Source organism: Nannobrachium achirus (genome assembly GCF_963921795.1).
Source record: "Nannobrachium achirus genome assembly, chromosome: 12".
Classification (NCBI taxonomy): Eukaryota; Metazoa; Chordata; class Actinopteri; order Myctophiformes; family Myctophidae; genus Nannobrachium; species Nannobrachium achirus.
The window spans coordinates 20645786-20663325 of record NC_137832.1 but is presented as its reverse complement, the minus strand read 5'-3'; the positions used below and the strand labels follow the sequence as shown (position 1 = coordinate 20663325).

The following is a 17540-nucleotide window of genomic DNA, read 5'->3' as shown; positions in this document are numbered from 1 at the left end:
TTGCTAATTGCTGCCTGAAGGCTGTTAGTACACTTGTATTTCTCCTTATCGCTACGTCACCTTATCGCTACGTCGCCTTAACGCTACGTCGCCTTAACGCTACGTCGCCTTAACGCTACGTCGCCAAAACGGGACATGCCCCACAGGGTACGGCTCTGCTAAATCTGCTGTGTCAGGCACAGGGGAGCTGGCAAACGAGATTTCAGTTGGAAACCCATTTTGGGTAAATATCCCTTTATATTTTGTTAACTACATTTAGTTTGGCTGAATAAACAATATACTCTGTAGTAAAAATGTCGTAAAAATGTATTTCTATATAAATCATAATACAAAAGCAGTAGGCCTATACATTTGTGCACGTTCAAGCCACTCAGGATTCTACTCTGTATACTGCTGCCAATTCTATTCAAATGTATACTTCATAGTATGAAATACCGTTGTGCAATAGAGAATAATTACTAGCTAATAAATAGCCTTTTATGTTCATTTCTTCTTCTGGCTGATGCCTCTGGAGCGGTTCAGGGATGCCTGTCGTGCTTTGGCGTAGGTTTGAACAGCACTAGTCCCCAGGTTGAGATGGAGGGTTTGATGGTGCATCATCGCGGACGGGGAAGAGGCCGTACTGCATAGAGAGGAGTTAGCGGTGGACACTCGATGCCATGGCCCAATAGATTCAGGATCACTTTGTCTTCTTCCGGCTCCCCTTCTTGTTACACCATACTTCAGCTTTACTGCACTACTGCTCTGCCTGTGGTACAGAGAAAACAAGGTGAAATATAGTAGGCATACAGTGTATTTATTTTATCATCAGGTTGACACGTTTTTAGATGTGATCTTTCATCAAAAAGTCACCAAATGAATGTCCGTTGACGTACAATTGACTGCATTGTGTTTGTGAGGTGTGATCCTGCTGTTCCTCTGTCAGGGAATGGTTCCATTTCTGCTCATGTGAAATCTCCTGTGTATGAAATGTGTATATGAAATAAATCATGTTATTGTTCTCACTTATGTTTCACCGTCTACCATGTTCAAAACTCAAACTGTTTTGTATGTGGTTCCAATAGACCCTTATCACAACATCAGACATTTTAACGGGTAAAGTAGTTGATTATCATCTACCATACCTTGGTGATATCATGTTGGCCTTGTTCTCTTAGTTTCACAAGGCTATTGTGCAGGGTGGAGTTTTCTTGTTGCAGAACCCTGATTCGAATGTTATTGGCCTGCAGTTGCTGCTCCATATCTAAGAGCAAATGGCCTGTACCTGGTGAAGATACATATCATGATGTTAGTAAAGCTTATTTTACATTATATAGCAATTTAATATATGGTAACATGGAATTAGAGATGAACTTGAACAGTAGTAAGACAGTATATGCACATTCAATTGAAGTGCACCGTTTAGAGAATAACATGTTAAAAAACAAAACAAAGAAGAGGCATTGAACTCATGCTCTAAATACAACTTTCATATACTGTATGTATATACTTTTTGAACGGTGGTAAACCGCTCCATAGAGTGGCTGTGTGTGTGTCTGTTAGCCATAGCAATGTGTTTTCCTCAGCGTTTTGCCACAGCAATATGTGTGTGTGTGTGTGTGTGTGTAGCCATATTACATCACATTACATCACCAGTTACATCCTAGACCTATCTGTAGCCACTTTTCCTCAGCGTTTTGCCATAGCAATGTGTTTTCCTCAGCGTTTTGCCATAGCAATATGTGTGTGTGTAGCCATATTACATCACCAATTACATCCTAGACCTATATCCTAGTCTTTTTCCTCAGCGTTTTGCCATAGCAATGTGTGTGTGTGTAGCCTGTATTACATCACCAATTACCAATTGAAGACGTTATGCAAGCACGACCACCGCTCACTTCACATTGGGTGTGATTTTTAAAATACAGTATATCAGTTCTCCATGTGACATGGATGAATTACGGTGTGGATCTTAATAGCCAAGAGGTCTTCAAACAGGTCTGTAAAGACTGTATGTGCTTTAGTTTGTCTGTCCAGGGCTAAACTTTCAAACTGCTGGACCGATCACACATATTGTAGATCAGCTATTTTCGATCAATAGACAAAGAATAAAATATTCCTCAAGTGTTTCCTCATTTTCCTGGTACCCTCCTGGAACAGCCTCAAGGACCCCTGAGGTCCCCAGAACCAACTTTGAATACAACTGAGTTAAACAACACAAGTATCAATATCAAATGCTGAGAAAGCTGAACATTCTGTTCCATTCAAAGTAATTGCTCATAAACTCATGTCAGCCTCTTGCTTCATATTTACCAAAGGTGGCAATCCCTACAGTACTGTAGTTAAGGTAAAGAATAACAAGCTTTATGTACACAGACACAGGTAATACCAGTAGATTTAACATAATTTTAGCATCTCATATGGTCATGTGTACTGTACAATGAAGCTTAAACAAATCCATACTCTGTGGTTGTGTCTGGGGCAGTGGATGGAGCTCTGGGAAGGCCACCAGTAGTCTCTGCCTCTGGGTTAAATCCTGCATTTCTAGCTTTAGCTGGGACACAGTGTTCTGTAGTTCACGTTCACAACTCTCCAGTTTTAGCTTCTCCGCCTTGAACTCTGAGCACAGTTCCTAGGGGCAAAAGTAGTAAATGGCTGTCATTGAGAAAGAATAATGTTTTTTTATAGAAACATTACAAGCAATGGCATACTGTAACTGAATGGGGGCAGCCATAGCTGAGCTGAATGGGGAAAGAGGCTGTCTGGGAATCATAAGGTCTCTGGTTTACCCACTGGTTCGCCTATCTATATGTTGAGGTACAGGTGCTGTATCAATAGCTAGGATGGCTAAATACAGAAGACAGATTTTACATACGGTACAGTATGTGTAAAATGGCCGTGGCAAAAAATATCCCAAAGGAGTGGAGACTAAATTATTATTATTTAGTACCCAAGAAGCATTTTGTATTTTGATTGTGGTCCTGAGGCTGATGTTATGATGTAATGATGAAATGCAACAGGGTAGCATTGGCAGGATTAACATATTCTTATGCTAAATCTCTAGTCAATGTATACACAAGCTCACAACATGTCTCGATGCTACACCATTTTTTGAATTTATTAACAGTTTGCAAATAGTACAGTCTCTCTACGATTATAAGGGCTTGTTTCCATTGTTGTCCTGTGATCATCATATGACCAAGTAGAAATTGGCTTTCTTTAGTCCACATGGCTCAATGCTTTATCACAGTGAAGAACATCCTTAAGGTTATAGTGGCTTTTACAGTAGGCCTATATACATTTACTAATCCATAACCATAAATAACAACTTTGTGCAAAATACATTTGTTTTCCACATGGCTATACAGGAAGAATGTACCGTAAATCAGGGGGCGGGGGCGGGGTGGGGGGGGGGGGGGATACTTTTTTAAGAAACCAATAAAACATGGTTAGCTGTGATCTTTGACCAGTCTGTCTATTTGTTTGAAAATAAAAGTGTTTAACTTTAAATTATTATAATAATAGGTTTTGTGCACGTATGCATTTCATGCTGCTGATTCTATATATTTTCACAATTGTATCCTATGCATAGTTAGGCTATTCTTTGATAATTTTACAATGACCTACTTTTCTTCTGTGCACTTTAACTTAAGCCGATTATATTGTACTAGAAGCTGGGCCGCCCTTCGGGCGGCCCAGCGTCTAGTCGGCGACCTGGCCAACTCGGAACAATGTAAATAGGGAATGAATGCCCCGCCCTTTAATGCAAACCCCATTATACCTGTTTTCATAGGACCCGTTTTGACCATTTGTCTGCCTGTGTCCATTTTTGCCCATATATGGAGATATCTGTATCTGTCTGTCGGTGTCCATTTTATGTCCATATATGGAGATCACTGCAGTTATAGTTCTGGGTCCATTTTATGCCCATATATGCCCATATATGGAGATATCTGTCTATCTGCATCCATTTTATGCCCATATATGGAGATCTCTGTATCTGTCTGTCTGTGTCCCTTTTATGCCCGTATATGGAGATCTTTGTGATTCTGCATCCATTGTATGCCCATATATGCCATATATGGAGATATCTGTTTATCTGCGTCCATTTTATGCCCATATATGAGATTTCTGTCGCTTTTTCAAACAATCGTGGGTCGGGTCGGGTTGAGGCCGAGCACTGCACTACCTGCTGCGGTGGGGAACGCACGTGCCGAATTTGAAATAGGGAATGAATGCCCCACCCTTTAATGCAAACCCCATGAATGCCCCACCCTTTAATGCAAACCCCAATATACCTGTTGTCATAGGACCCGTTTTGACCATCTGTTTGTCTTTGTCCACTTATGCCCATATATGAAGATCTCTGCACACACAGTACCGGTTGCGGAAAACTCTGATGTCAGACTTTATGCCCATATCTGGAGAACGCGCGTGCCGGTGGGAAGAAGGGTTCTCGAGATACGCGGATTACATACATACATACACATTCACAGAGATTTTGTTGACTCATGTGGCGTACGTGATGTCAGAGCCTTTTATGAAGTGATGTCACAATGACTCAGCGCTTGCGCCGATTTCCTCCGGAACAGCCTGATGTCAACAATCAGCTCCGCATAAGGAGATTCCGAACGTTTCGCGCCGGTTTCGGAAAACCGCGAGTCGGGTCGGGTCGAGGCCCGGCACTGCACTCCGCGCGGCGGCGGGGAACGCGCGTGCCGAATCTGAAGCCGGTGGGACGAACGGTTCTCGAGATACGCGGATTACAAACAAACAAACAGACAGACAGACAGACAGACAGAGATTTGTCGCATTTATAGATAGATTAAAGGAGCTATAGTCAACTTTTTCTGGAAAAACATGCTAAAATAAAAATGTTTCGAAAATATTTTATAAAAACAATAAGCTTCATGTACTGTATATATGTGTGTTTCCTATTCAAAAATGACCACAAAAAGCGTAAAATAATGATAAAATAATTATTTTGGCCATTGTCAGACCCGACACTTTGTTTACATTCTAGTCTATAGACTAGGATGTAAACAAAGTGTCGGCCCTACAATGAAAAAGTTGACTATAGCTCCTTTAATGTATGTAATAAATAAAGTTATAAATAAAGTAATAAATAAAGTTTTGTTTAATTGAAGTAGTCATATACTGTACCTGTTGTCGGTTCAACTGTGCCTGAAGATTCTCCTTCTGCTCAGAGATAGCCTTCAGATTAACCTGTAGGTTGGTCTGCATTTCCTCGCTCTCTGCCAACTCCCTCTGCAAATCTTCACACTCTTGGTCAAGAGCATCCACTCTCTCTAACATAGACTTCTGTTTGGCCTGCATGGACTGGACACAGATGGAATGTAATTGCTGTATTATTATTTTTGTATCTGCATATCACCTTGTCTTTAACCACTTTCAACCTAGTGTCCTAAGTTCACAATGTGAGCTTGTAGATGTTACATCATTGTACAACAAAGTATAAAATAGGGCAGGGGTTTTCAAAGTGGGTGACGGGGCACCCTGGGGTGCCGTGACGGCAGTCCAGGGGTGCCGCGAGATCATTTGATAATATTTGGAATTTATTTGGACACTTGAACAGATATTTTGTATCATTTTACTTGAAGTACAAAGTTATTTTCAGTCAGTTCTAACCAAAATGGCTATTATCTCAACGTTTTCCTTGCAACATAATCACTAAAATATCGTCACTGTCGGGCAGAAACCTCGTATCTCCAAGTTTCAAATGTGTACTGTCGCACAAAACTAGTGAAAACAGCCGATCTACAAGCACACAACGCCATCGCGAGGCGTTGTGTGCTTGTAGATCTGCTGTTTTCACTAGTTTAGTACATTTTATAGATGATAAATACAAAACAAACTGTTTTGGACATACACCCGTTTCCACCCGATATGCTATAAATATAAGGTGCTGGGAGTGAAAATTATAACGTAAGGGTGCCTCGGATTAAACAAATATTTATGGGGTGCCCTGAGACAAAAAAGTTTGGGAACCCCTGAAATAGGGCATGAATTGTTATGGCACTATTTTTTAAGAGACTTAATTGACTGACCTCTAGTTGACGACAAACGCTTTTGTACTTGGCACTTTCTTTGTCAAGAAGGAGTTGAATTTCAGAGAGTTGTGTCTTCAACATCTCTGTCCTTTCCTCTAGTTTGCGGCGGGCCTCTTCTTCTATCCGTAAGGTCTCCACTTTCTTCTGCAGATCTATATTCTCATTCTCTACCATGAAGTACACAATTCCAGGTTAATGCTGTGTCTATGTTTATGAAGTATCAGGCTATATACAATAGAGTATTATTATTGGGATTTAAGTATTACAGTACAACTCCTCAACAGGGGAAGAGCATGGTTAGTCCTTACCAAGTGCATGTAATGTTTCATGTTGTAAAGCTAGCTCCTTTTCCAGTCTGGAGTTGCTTTCCTCCAAAGACAATGTTCCTGTGACATCAAAAATATATAGCCTAATATTATAATAGTTAGTAATTGTAATAGTAAAATAAATAACAATAAATACCAGTGTTAGTTTAGCTCTGAAAGTGTACAAATGAACCCTCACGGTTCAAAGTACACTTTCAGAGTTAAGATTGAAGAAACGTCTATTGTTACGTCTCATATCTCTTACACACAGATTACAATTATTTGGTTTCAGCTCCTCATCATTGTGTAAATATATGTTTATATTGTGTTCAAAATCTTCAAATATAATGTGTCAAATATGATGTGTCAGGTAACAGGTTAGGTGCCTGCGTGTGGGGTGTGTTTAAGTAATATACTGTAGTTGGTGTGGGCACTATTATGTCCTGCCTTAATAAATGGTATGTTTACGTGAGGTTGTATGAACATTTTCCTCTATTTGTGTGTGTGTGTGTGTGTGTGTGTGTGTGTGTGTGTGTGTGTGTGTGTGTGTGTGTGTGTGTGTGTGTGTGTGTGTGTGTGTGTGTGTGTGTGTGTGTGTGTGTGTGTGTGTGCGCGTGCTTGCGTGCGTGTGTGTGTGTAGGAATCAGACAGGCAACATGCCTTTGGTGTCTATTGTTCTAAACCTAGTTGCCTGGTGGAAAATAGCCTAGCTGTCCTGCTGGTCCTCGCCTTGAGGCTACAGTCCAGCTTACCAGGTAGAAAAAACTGTCCTTGATCGAGGGGACTGGGATCCTCCATAACTCTTGATTAACACTGACTGTACACATGATGAAACATCACCTTGTTTCAACTGCTCCCGTTCCTCTTGAAACCTCCTCTCTGTTTCTTTCAAGGCTCTGTGTGCCTCCTGCAGTGTGTTCTCCAGCTGGTGCATGCTTGCGCTGCGCTTTGCCGTCTCCTGCTTCAATTCCTTCTCTGCTCTCTCCAGCCGAGACTTGAACCCTTCTCGCTGTCTCTCAGCTGCCGCTAGTCCATCTCTTAAAGGCGTCACTGTCCCCCTCACCTCTTGTAGATGCTTTCCCAGGCGGCCCATGTCTCTGCGCTGCTCTTTGGCCCACTGTGCCATATCGCCTGCCGTCAGGTGGCCCAGTTCCAACGTGTCCTCCACAGCCATTAAGAGAGGCTGCAGGGACGAGGGGAGACCTTCGCTCCGACACAGGTCCACCAAAGCATCCCCAGTCTGCCTCAGAACAGACTGCACCCGATCACAGGCGTCACAGGGGACAAGGGAGGATTCCACCGTTTGGCAGCTCACACTACGGGTATCACTGGAGATGATGAGAGAGGGGCTGCATGGGACTGTGGAACTTGGACAGGGGGACGTAAAAGCGACACGATGCTGTGGCACAAATGACAAGGAACTTGTTGAAGACAATAAGGACGGGCAAGGTGTGTCAATATCAATCCTTGAGCTCATAGCTGAAGGTGCGGTTGTTCTTTCTTCACAAACAATTCTCTTTGTTTTGATGTTGTTTCGATTATCCGTGCAGGTCCCCTGATAGAGAAAATAAAATACCACAATTGAGAATGTTCATAAGACTTTGGGCTGACATTTCAAATTCAACTATATTTTTTTATAATCTCTACTTGAGGAAATTGGTAGGACTACCTTTAGGTCAACGAGCTGAACTAAATTGCTCCAATATTGTCTGACAACAAGACCAACTGAGACGCATCCTTTTTGCTGGGTGAGCTCTCTCCTCTGTCCCCTGAGCTGCTCGGCATAAACACTGAAACTTTGCAGAAGAAGCAATAGCCTTGTTCAAAGCAAATGAAAGGGAAAGGAAAGTTTTAGTCATTAAACATGGTTTAAAGTATGCCCTAAAACAGTGGTTCTCAACTTTTCAGGCTGCGGCCCCCAAAATAATCATATTTTAACTGGGGGAAAAACAATGTTGCACGTTAAATTAATCATCTGCCCCCCCCCCCCCCCCCCCTACTCACAGACACACACAATAATTTGGGGACCCCCCTGGGAGTCCCGACCCACAGGTTGAGAACCACTGCCCTAAAATATAAGGATTTGGTTCCACACATAAACATACTGTAATTACCTGTCAATAACCAGCTCCAACAAGACACTGTGGGAATGCTGGTTGAATTCATCCTCCCCGTCAGCAAAGTCATACTGTTCTAGCAGAGACACCAGGTCGAGATTACAGGAGAGTTTGTCTGGGAACTTCCAGGAGGGACAGCGGACGGGTCCAGTCCTGGAGAACACGTCGAGAACAGCGCCTTGGAGGTCAATGAGATCTCTTCTCAGACTTTCAACACAATCCTGACGCCCTAAAAACTGACTCATTTTTTGTTTTAGTTTGTTTGTTGTCTGACGGTCTGACCTTCAGATCAGATGCACCGCGTGCTAATCTGATGATGTGTTGTTATGATGAACAGAACACATAACACAGGGAAGCCAGCTGTTGATACTGCGTCTCCAAAGCAACCATCCAGGAAGAACTCCAACTACCATGATCCTTAGCGGCCAGCAGCACCCGGAAGTACTATACCTCCATTGTAAGGAGGAATCGAGGTTGACGAAACCTCGACGAATAAGTAAGTTCTATAAATGAGCAGGTTTAGACATTTGGCTGTCACGAAATAGTTTATACACCAACAGTAGGAATCAACTTGTAGTTCGTATTCATTTACTACTCTGCATTTTTCATAGACGATCCCAAGATTTCCGAAAAGCTCAGCCATCATGCCGCCTGGGCCCGTCCAGATTGTTCAGCCGGAGCCAAACAGCAAGGTAATAATGTTAACTAACCTAACCTTAACCTACAAGGAAAGTACACTAATGGTCAGCTTCCAGCATTGGGGTCAGTAACGGGACATATATTAGCAGTGACAGTGTCAGTGACCATGTACATAACCTGCAGAATGAAAGAACAAGAAGAAAAAAGAAAAACATAGCCATTTAGCGATTAGCTCATTCCTTCCACTAATGTGAAAGCACTTAGCAGTGGTGGAAAAAGTACTACGTTGTTTTACTTTGTTAAAAGTGTCAATACTGCTATGTAGAAATAATCTGGAATGCAAGCCTGGAATGCAACATTTACTGGCTTGACCAAAAGTAAAAGTACTCATTGTGCAGAATGTCCCATTTCACGTTCAAAATGTATTAAAAAAAATATATATGTCTCTTTAAGGTTAAAGATTTGTTTTCGCTACAATTTGTGGTGCGGTAAACTCTAGGACGAGGAGCTTCAATACAACGTTGCTCCGATCACGCTATTCTTGGAGAATTCAGTTCACTGCTTTAAATGTTTCAAATGCATCTTTTAATGAACGTATTAATGTCAACAGGCCGATGAACCAGCCGAGGAAACACCAGCTACCAAACCCATTGTTGGTATCATTTATCCACCTCCTGAGGTCCGAAATATTGTTGACAAGACTGCCAGCTTCGTTGCCAGGTTCGTTTCTGTATATTAATTGTTTAAAATCTTCGTGGTTTTCTTTGGCAGTTGACATCCTTATTAGTTGCACAGGGTTCCCACGGTCATGAAATTCCTGGAAATATTTTGAAATTAGAAAAATATTTATCCAGTACTGGAAAAGTTTTGGAATTGATCAAGGGTCCTGGAAGGTCCTGGAAAAATAGCTATGCATTGTCTTTGGTTATTGATTTTGTTAATACCTCTGAAATGACCAATTAAACATTGGCCAAATTGTCAAATATTAGAGGCAGAAAAAAAAATAGCAGATCTACGCCTCGCGAGGCGTTGTGAGCATGTAGATCTGCTATTTTCACAATAAAACAATGTTCTACAAAATGTGTCAACTCTTACGCCATGGCTACACGGAGCTGGATTTTTCAGATATCCTGGTTTTTCAGATATCCACATAAAAAAATATCTAGGTCCACACGGAGCTGGATATTTCATATATCCCGTTTTTCCAGATATCCACATCAAATATCTAGGTCCACACGACAAAGATATCTACGTCTATCAAGCACACACACAGTAAAGTCTTCAGAGATATCCGGGTTCCCTGTCTACACGGATCCAGTGAATCGGATATTTTTTCAATCTCTCCACTTATTTATCCGGTTTAAAAAATATCCAGCTTAGCGGCCGAAATATCCAGCTTCGTGTGGCTGCAAGCCCCAACAGCACCAAAAAATGTCTAGATTCAGAAATATCCAGCTTCGTGTAGCCTGCACCTTAGTGCTCTCCAGGGTGCCGGGGTCCCCAGTTCAAATGTGATTTTGGGGGTCACGGCCTGAAAAGGTTGAGAACCACTGGCATACACTACCTGTCTTAGGGCACTGCGCATAGGAGTACGTGACTCGTTATTGAGCTGAATCATTGTTATATAGTCCTGGAAATTGGGTTAAATATTCTGGAAAAGTTTTGGAAAGGTTTTGGAAATAAATTGGTAAAATGTGTGGGAACCCTGGTTGCATTACCCTCCTTTTGTTTATCTCAGCTCCTACTTACAATCTATCCCACAAACCAGTTTCTCGATGATCTTTCAAGCAAGCAACACGTCAACAAGGAACAATATCTGACGACGTTTAAAGGATTAACACCTTTTCCTTTTTTATAGGAATGGCCCTGAGTTTGAGGCTAGGATTCGTCAGAATGAAATCAACAATCCGAAATTTAACTTCCTCAACCCCAACGACCCGTACCATGCCTACTACCGTCACAAGGTCAACGAGTTTAAAGAGGGAAAGGGACAGGAGCCGTCTCATGCTGTGCCCAAGGTCATGCAGCAACAGGCCCTGCAGCAATCCCAACAGCTCCCTCAAAAGGTATAACATCAGAAAATAGTACTGTCTGTCATTAGGGCTGTCACAATTATTACATAATCGTCTAATCGTGATTATTTGACATAATCGTGATTATTTTTCATAATCGTCATAATCGTTTCCATGTTGAAAAACGTTCATATATTTAAAAAAAGATTCAAAAATAGTGGAAATAGCAGCTCTACAAGCTCACAACGCGTTGCATTGCGACGCGTTGTGAGCTTGTAGATCGGCTATTTCCACTATCAAAGTTCTTTTTTAATTATAAAGTTGTCAAATATGTCAGTAATTTCTTTGTATATTTAGTGTCATATCTACCATGTGCAACGTCAAAGCCTAAAAGCCAAACAGAAATGTCAACGACAAAAACACAATTAAATCGTTAATCGCGGTTATTTGAGTGACAACTAATCGTCATGTAAAATGTCATAATCGTGACAGCCCCAGTCTGTCATTGTGGTAGTTGGTTGTTGTGTGATGTCATCTGCAGTTCACAAAAGCGATTTCTCTCGTTGCCTATAGGTGCAGTCTCAGGTGATCCATGAGACTGTGATCCCCAAAGAGCCACCGCCGGAGTTTGAGTTCATCGCTGATCCTCCATCTATCTCGGCATTTGACCTCGATGTCGTCAAACTCACTGCCCAGTTTGTTGCTCGCAACGGCCGGCAGTTTCTAACTCAGCTCATGCAGAAGGAACAGAGGAACTACCAGTTTGACTTCCTGCGGCCCCAGCACAGCCTCTTCAACTACTTCACCAAGCTGGTGGAGCAGTACACCAAGGTGGCCATCCCAATATCTATTACATTCTGTAGGTAGATGGGTTGTGAACTTTAATAATTATGGTCTCACTCATTTGGATTTTACCTGCTACATTGTAGATCCTGATCCCTCCCAAAGGCCTGCTGATGAAGCTGAAGAGAGAATCTGAAAATCCAAGGGAGGTGATGGACCAGGTAATCGTCGTCTTTTCATAAAGAATGTGTTCAGTGAGTTTGTGTGGGTTAATGTTAATTGACTTTTTAATTGCCCATGTTAATTGTACACGTTAACGGTGCTACCAGGTGAGGTACCGTGTCGAGTGGGCCAAGTTTCAGGAGCGTGAAAGGAAGAAGGAGGAAGAGGAGAGGGAGAAGGAACGTGTGGCATACGCCCAAATTGATTGGCATGACTTTGTAGTGGTGGAGACGGTGGACTTCCAACCCAATGAGCAAGGTAGGTGCATTTATGTGAAATGGACACAGAAAGCTAAACCGTACCATCTCTCTTTCCACAGCGATACGTAATAAAATACATATACATATGATAATCGTTGTTGGTTGGTGTTTCTACAGGTCACTTCCCGCCGCCAACCACACCAGAGGAGCTTGGTGCCCGCATCCTAATCCAAGAGCGCTATGAGAAGTTTGGAGAGAGCGAGGAGGTGGAAATGGAGGTTGAAAGTGAGGATGAGGATGATGAGCGGGAAGAGACCAGGACTGAAGGCCAACCCCCTCAGCCCTCGGACCAGGACACACAGGTGCAAGACATGGATGAGGTGAGTAGACGATGGATTTCTTCAAGTTTGCCTAACATCCAGATTTAGCAATAGCAACATTATTATCGGTTGCTCTTTTAATATAACAAGACGACTCAATCATGATTGCTTTGCCCAGGGATCGGATGAAGAGGATGAGGGCATAAAGGCTCCTTTGCCACCAGACAACCCCATGCCACCCCCATTGCCCCCAACTCCAGACCAGGTTATCATTCGTAAAGACTACGATCCCAAAGGTAACCACCAGGAAGGAACCCTAATGGCATCTCCAGAGTAACAAACGTGTGCTAGTAGGGCTGTCACAATAATTACATAATCGTGTAATCGCCGTTATTTGACATAATCGCAATTATTTTGTCATAATCGTCATAATCGTTTACATGTGGAAAATTTAGACGTGTTCAAAAATAGTAGAAATAGCAGATCTACAAGCTCACAACGCGTCATGATGCGGCGCGTTGTGAGCTTGTAGATCGGCTATTTCCACTATCAAGGTTCTTTTTCAAGTATAAAGTTGTCAAATATGTAAGTAATGTCTTTGTATATTTAGGTTATGTGTCATATCTGCCATGTGCAACTTCAAAGCCTACAAGCCAAACAGGAATGTAATTGTCAATGACAGAAACACAATTAAATCGTTAATCGCAATTATTTGAGTGACAATTAATCGTCATGTAAAATGTCATAATCGTGACAGCCCTATGAACTAGTTGTAGAGTGTATTGCCGCACTTTCCTGAAATGCGTCTTGATTCCCCACAGCCTCCAAGCCTCAGCCTTCAGTCGGCACTCCAGAAGAGTACCTGGTCTCACCCATCACTGGTGAGAAGATCCCTGCCAGTAAGATGCAGGAGCACATGCGCATTGGCCTGCTGGATCCCCGCTGGCTGGAACAAAGGGACCGTAGCATCAGAGAGAGGCAGATCGAGGATGAAGTTTATGCCCCCGGCCTGGATATCGAAAGCAGCCTGAAACAGCTGGCGGAGAGGCGTACTGATATCTTCGGTGTAGAGGAGACGGCCATCGGTAAGAAGATTGGAGAAGAGGAGATACAGAAGCCAGAGGAGAAGGTGAGTGCAGCGATCAATAGTTAATTCTTTATTCAGGCCATGGGGTGAGGTAATGATATTTGTAATTTATAATAGGGCTGGGCAATTAACCGAAAACATATCGAAACTGATATAATAACCGACTTTATCTTGCTTATGTAGTTTAACCGAATACTCGACCAGTTAACCCTGTGTTATTACAAGTGAAAATAGCCAATCTAAAAGCTCACAACGCATCGGGAGCTCTATGAGCTTGTTGCTCTGCTATTTTCAATCGTTCATTGCTTGTAATCGAGGCAAAAGTTTGAAATAATCATGTGATGGATTTGAAGTCCTATCGCCCATTCAGAACGGGTACACTATATTGTGTATCATTATTTTATGCTTTAACTATTGAAAAATAGCAGATATACAAGCTCACAGCGCGGCACCAAGTGCCGCGCTGCGAGCTTGTAGATCTGCTATTTTTGATAAATCGTGAAAATTAGAATTTTGACCCGATTCTATGTGTCTTTTGAATTCTTCAATAATTCTAGGCCTAAATGGGTTAAGTTGGTATGAACCTCTCTCTTCAGGTGACCTGGGACGGCCACTCTGGCAGCATGGCCCGTACCCAGCAGGCAGCGCAGGCCAACATCACCTTGCAGGAGCAGATTGAGGCCATCCACAAAGCCAAGGGCCTGGTGGGGGAGGACGACGCAAGGGAGAAGATTGGCCCAAGCAAGCCCAGTGAAATTCGCCCCCCACCACCCATGTCATCCTCAGGACCCATCCTGCCTAAACCTAGTCCTTCTATGACTATGCCACGCCCACCTCACTCTGTAAGTTACTATCCTTAAAGGACCATACCGGTGGTCTGGTATGTTATGTTCACTGACATTATACTTTAGTTTCTTTGGCCAGGATTGTCCCGTTTTCAGGCTGTGTCCTGACAAATATCTCTAACATTATATGTCCTGCTTTTCAACAATCAATACAAAATTGTCTATTTTTGCCAGAATTTTAATAATGGTTGTTTTCAGTGGTTGCATTGACGTGTATCATGTCTTTTCATGTAAATATGGCCATTTAACTTAATCAGAAAACATGAACAAATGCATTGCTTGTCTGAATTCAACGCTGAGGCTAATGTTTGTCAATCAGTCTTTGCCTGTATGCAACACACATGTGCGCATTCATGGATAGCCGTGCAAGTGCATGACAGACGTGCACATTGCTTTAAGGGTCTCTGTTTTAGGGGCTGTTTTAATATTTGGTCACCCTACATTAGAATTATTTCCAAGAGCATAATGGTATTTTGCTGGTTGCAGTTAATTTGAGTATGGTATGAAAATCAACTCCCAAATTAAATTCAAATGTCCATAACTGTATTTAGTCAACAGCAACTGCGTGTCATCTCTAACCCCTTCATGTGCTCTGTCAACAGATGCCACCTCCAGTGCGGACCACTCTCCTGTCTGCTGTGCCCGTCCTCCCAAGGCCACCGATGGCACCTGTGGTGCGCTTGGCCCCCGGACAGGTCCTAGCAGGCATGCCTCCCATGATGCATGCTCCCCGCATCAACGTGGTACCCATGCCTCCAAATGCTGCACACCTCATGGCCCCCAGACCACCACCTATGGTGGTCCCAGCTGGTGAGAAGACAGTTCATTATACAGTATTATTACCCGGCTTGTTTGAATGCTTGATTCTGTTTAGTCAATCGCTGAAATCAGAGGTCTGATATTCCCCGATAACAGACCGCTCCGCTCTATAACAGACTAATCAAAGACTCAGAACACCTGCTGCAGTCAGGCTGCACTGCGTGAACCTTTATGCTGTAGCCAACATGTCAGCCATGTAAGCATACACACAGTGTCATTTACAACTAAACGTTGCTCTCAAGAATGTTTTAAAAATATTTTAAGCGAGAAAAAGACGACGTAGTTTCAGAAATTGATTCTATCTAATCAGCAGTTCCTTGTTTTCCAAGGCGACCTTGTCGCGCTGGGGGGACGCCCAGCGCAACACTTGTGGAACACTTCCAGCCGTCTGTAAACAGGGAAATACTTTGTTTTGTTTTTAGTTTTTAGTCAAATTATTAATTTTATTTAGTAGCCGGGTAATAAGCGGGATAATAGCGCCTTGGGGAGTTATCAGGCTGTCGGTCTGTTATATATCGTCATTCACCGCGGAGCCATTCATTACTCACGGTCATTTTCATTTAAATCCCCCACCCCCCAGCGTTTGTCCCAGCTCCTCCAGTCCCACAACCACCAGCTGCTCCTGCGCCTCCTTCCCATCCACCCCCGCCTCACGACGATGAGCCGGCCAACAAGAAGATGAAGACGGAGGACAACCTGATGCCAGAAGAAGAGTTCCTACGTAGAAACAAGGTTCGTCATAGCATTTCCATAAGTCAAAATGGCTGCTTCCAGGGTTCAGCCAATCCTTGCTTTTTAGGGCAGTGGTTCTGAACTTTTTATTTTATTTTGTGGACTTTCAGTTTGATATGCATTAGTCCACTGAGTTGATATGATTATTTATCTCTGGAACCCAAGCTACACTGTAAAATCATCTGTTAATTTAACTCTTGTGTACAAAAGTAATCAAATGGTTACATACCGGTAACTTAGATTTGTACACTCTGGCCTGTTGGTATCTTTTGTGTGTGGACCCCTTGTAAGCCTCTGGCGATCCACAGACTTCATGTTGAGAACTGCTGCTTTAGTTCATTCTGTTGATGTGTTGATGCTCAAATGGCCAACGTTTTTGTGTGTGACGTTGTTTTATCTCTAGGGTCCTGTGGCGGTTAAAGTGCAGGTCCCCAACATGCAGGATAAGACAGAATGGAAGCTGAGTGGACAAGTACTCAATTTCACTGTCCCACTTACAGATCAGGTATGCACCTGTTTGTTGTTCTAATACTCGCCTGCATCTGTTAAATCTAACCAAGTGCACGGTTACTTATTGATATTCAAATGTTCCACTTCTCAATAGGTGTCTGTAATCAAAGTCAAAATCCACGAGGCCACCGGTATGCCAGCAGGAAAACAGAAGTTGCAGTATGAGGTATTCATTTTTTTGGAACGTGTGCTTTATTTCACATGTGATGATTGTGGACAAACGAAGGCATTAATATGAATACTTTTCCTCATTTTAGGGCATTTTCATCAAAGATTCCAACTCCCTGGCTTATTATAATATGAGCAATGGTTCGGTCATTCACTTGGCACTGAAAGAGAGGGGTGGAAGAAAGAAGTGAGCCATTCATCAAGAAAAACGTTTCTCTCCAGAAATGTTACTCTGCAATACATTTTTACATGTGCGTGTTTCATTTATTGCCCTAACCATTTTATGTTAAGTATATTTCTCAGTAATGTTAAAGATGTTATTGTCTAAATTGAATGTACAGTATACAACATTTTGAGCAAAGCAATTTTGGTAACAACACAATATTCTCAAAATAACTCTTGTAATGTCAAAATTGAGAAACTGTATAAGCTGTATAAGCCGAGAGCCTTGGTTGTAGGTATTCTTGTTGTCCAGTACTGATGCAAGAGTATGTAGAAATCCAGAATGATTGTCCATCTAATAAAGGAACGCTAGACTATGAATTAACACGTTTTGTTTCTTAATCATGTGTAAGGGCATATTGACTAGATAGGATTAATTGTTTCTGTCAACTATAGAGAAACGAAGCCATGTCGTCATTTGTGCGTAATGACGCCCTCTAGGGGGTTCATGCTGGTATTGTTTTGTATTCAAATCGCCATTGGGAAATTTGCGATTGCCGCATATAAGG

The 17540-nt window shown here is 42.4% G+C and overlaps 2 protein-coding genes across 2 annotated transcripts; one reads left to right on the top strand and one right to left on the bottom strand.

The window, feature by feature from the left end:
- Nucleotides 1–483: 483 nt before the first annotated feature.
- On the bottom strand, nt 484–8717 carry ccdc157 (coiled-coil domain containing 157; the record flags this gene model as incomplete). The annotated part of the gene is made up of 8 exons (XM_080738529.1): nt 484–622; nt 1120–1264; nt 2443–2611; nt 5143–5319; nt 6048–6217; nt 7196–7754; nt 8025–8172; nt 8470–8717. The coding sequence occupies 8 exons, from the start codon at nt 8715–8717 to the stop codon at nt 484–486; spliced, it is 1755 nt and encodes a 584-aa protein (XP_080594655.1).
- Nucleotides 8718–8913: 196 nt separating this feature from the next.
- Nucleotides 8914–17319, top strand: sf3a1 (splicing factor 3a, subunit 1). The gene is made up of 16 exons (XM_080739193.1): nt 8914–8968; nt 9084–9164; nt 9722–9831; nt 10970–11177; nt 11697–11954; nt 12053–12127; nt 12236–12386; nt 12506–12708; nt 12827–12944; nt 13470–13777; nt 14332–14577; nt 15183–15390; nt 15980–16131; nt 16535–16636; nt 16736–16807; nt 16899–17319. Exons 2-16 carry the CDS (start codon nt 9117–9119, stop codon nt 16998–17000), a joined length of 2361 nt encoding a protein of 786 aa, XP_080595319.1. The 5' UTR covers nt 8914–8968; nt 9084–9116; the 3' UTR covers nt 17001–17319.
- Nucleotides 17320–17540: the final 221 nt, after the last annotated feature.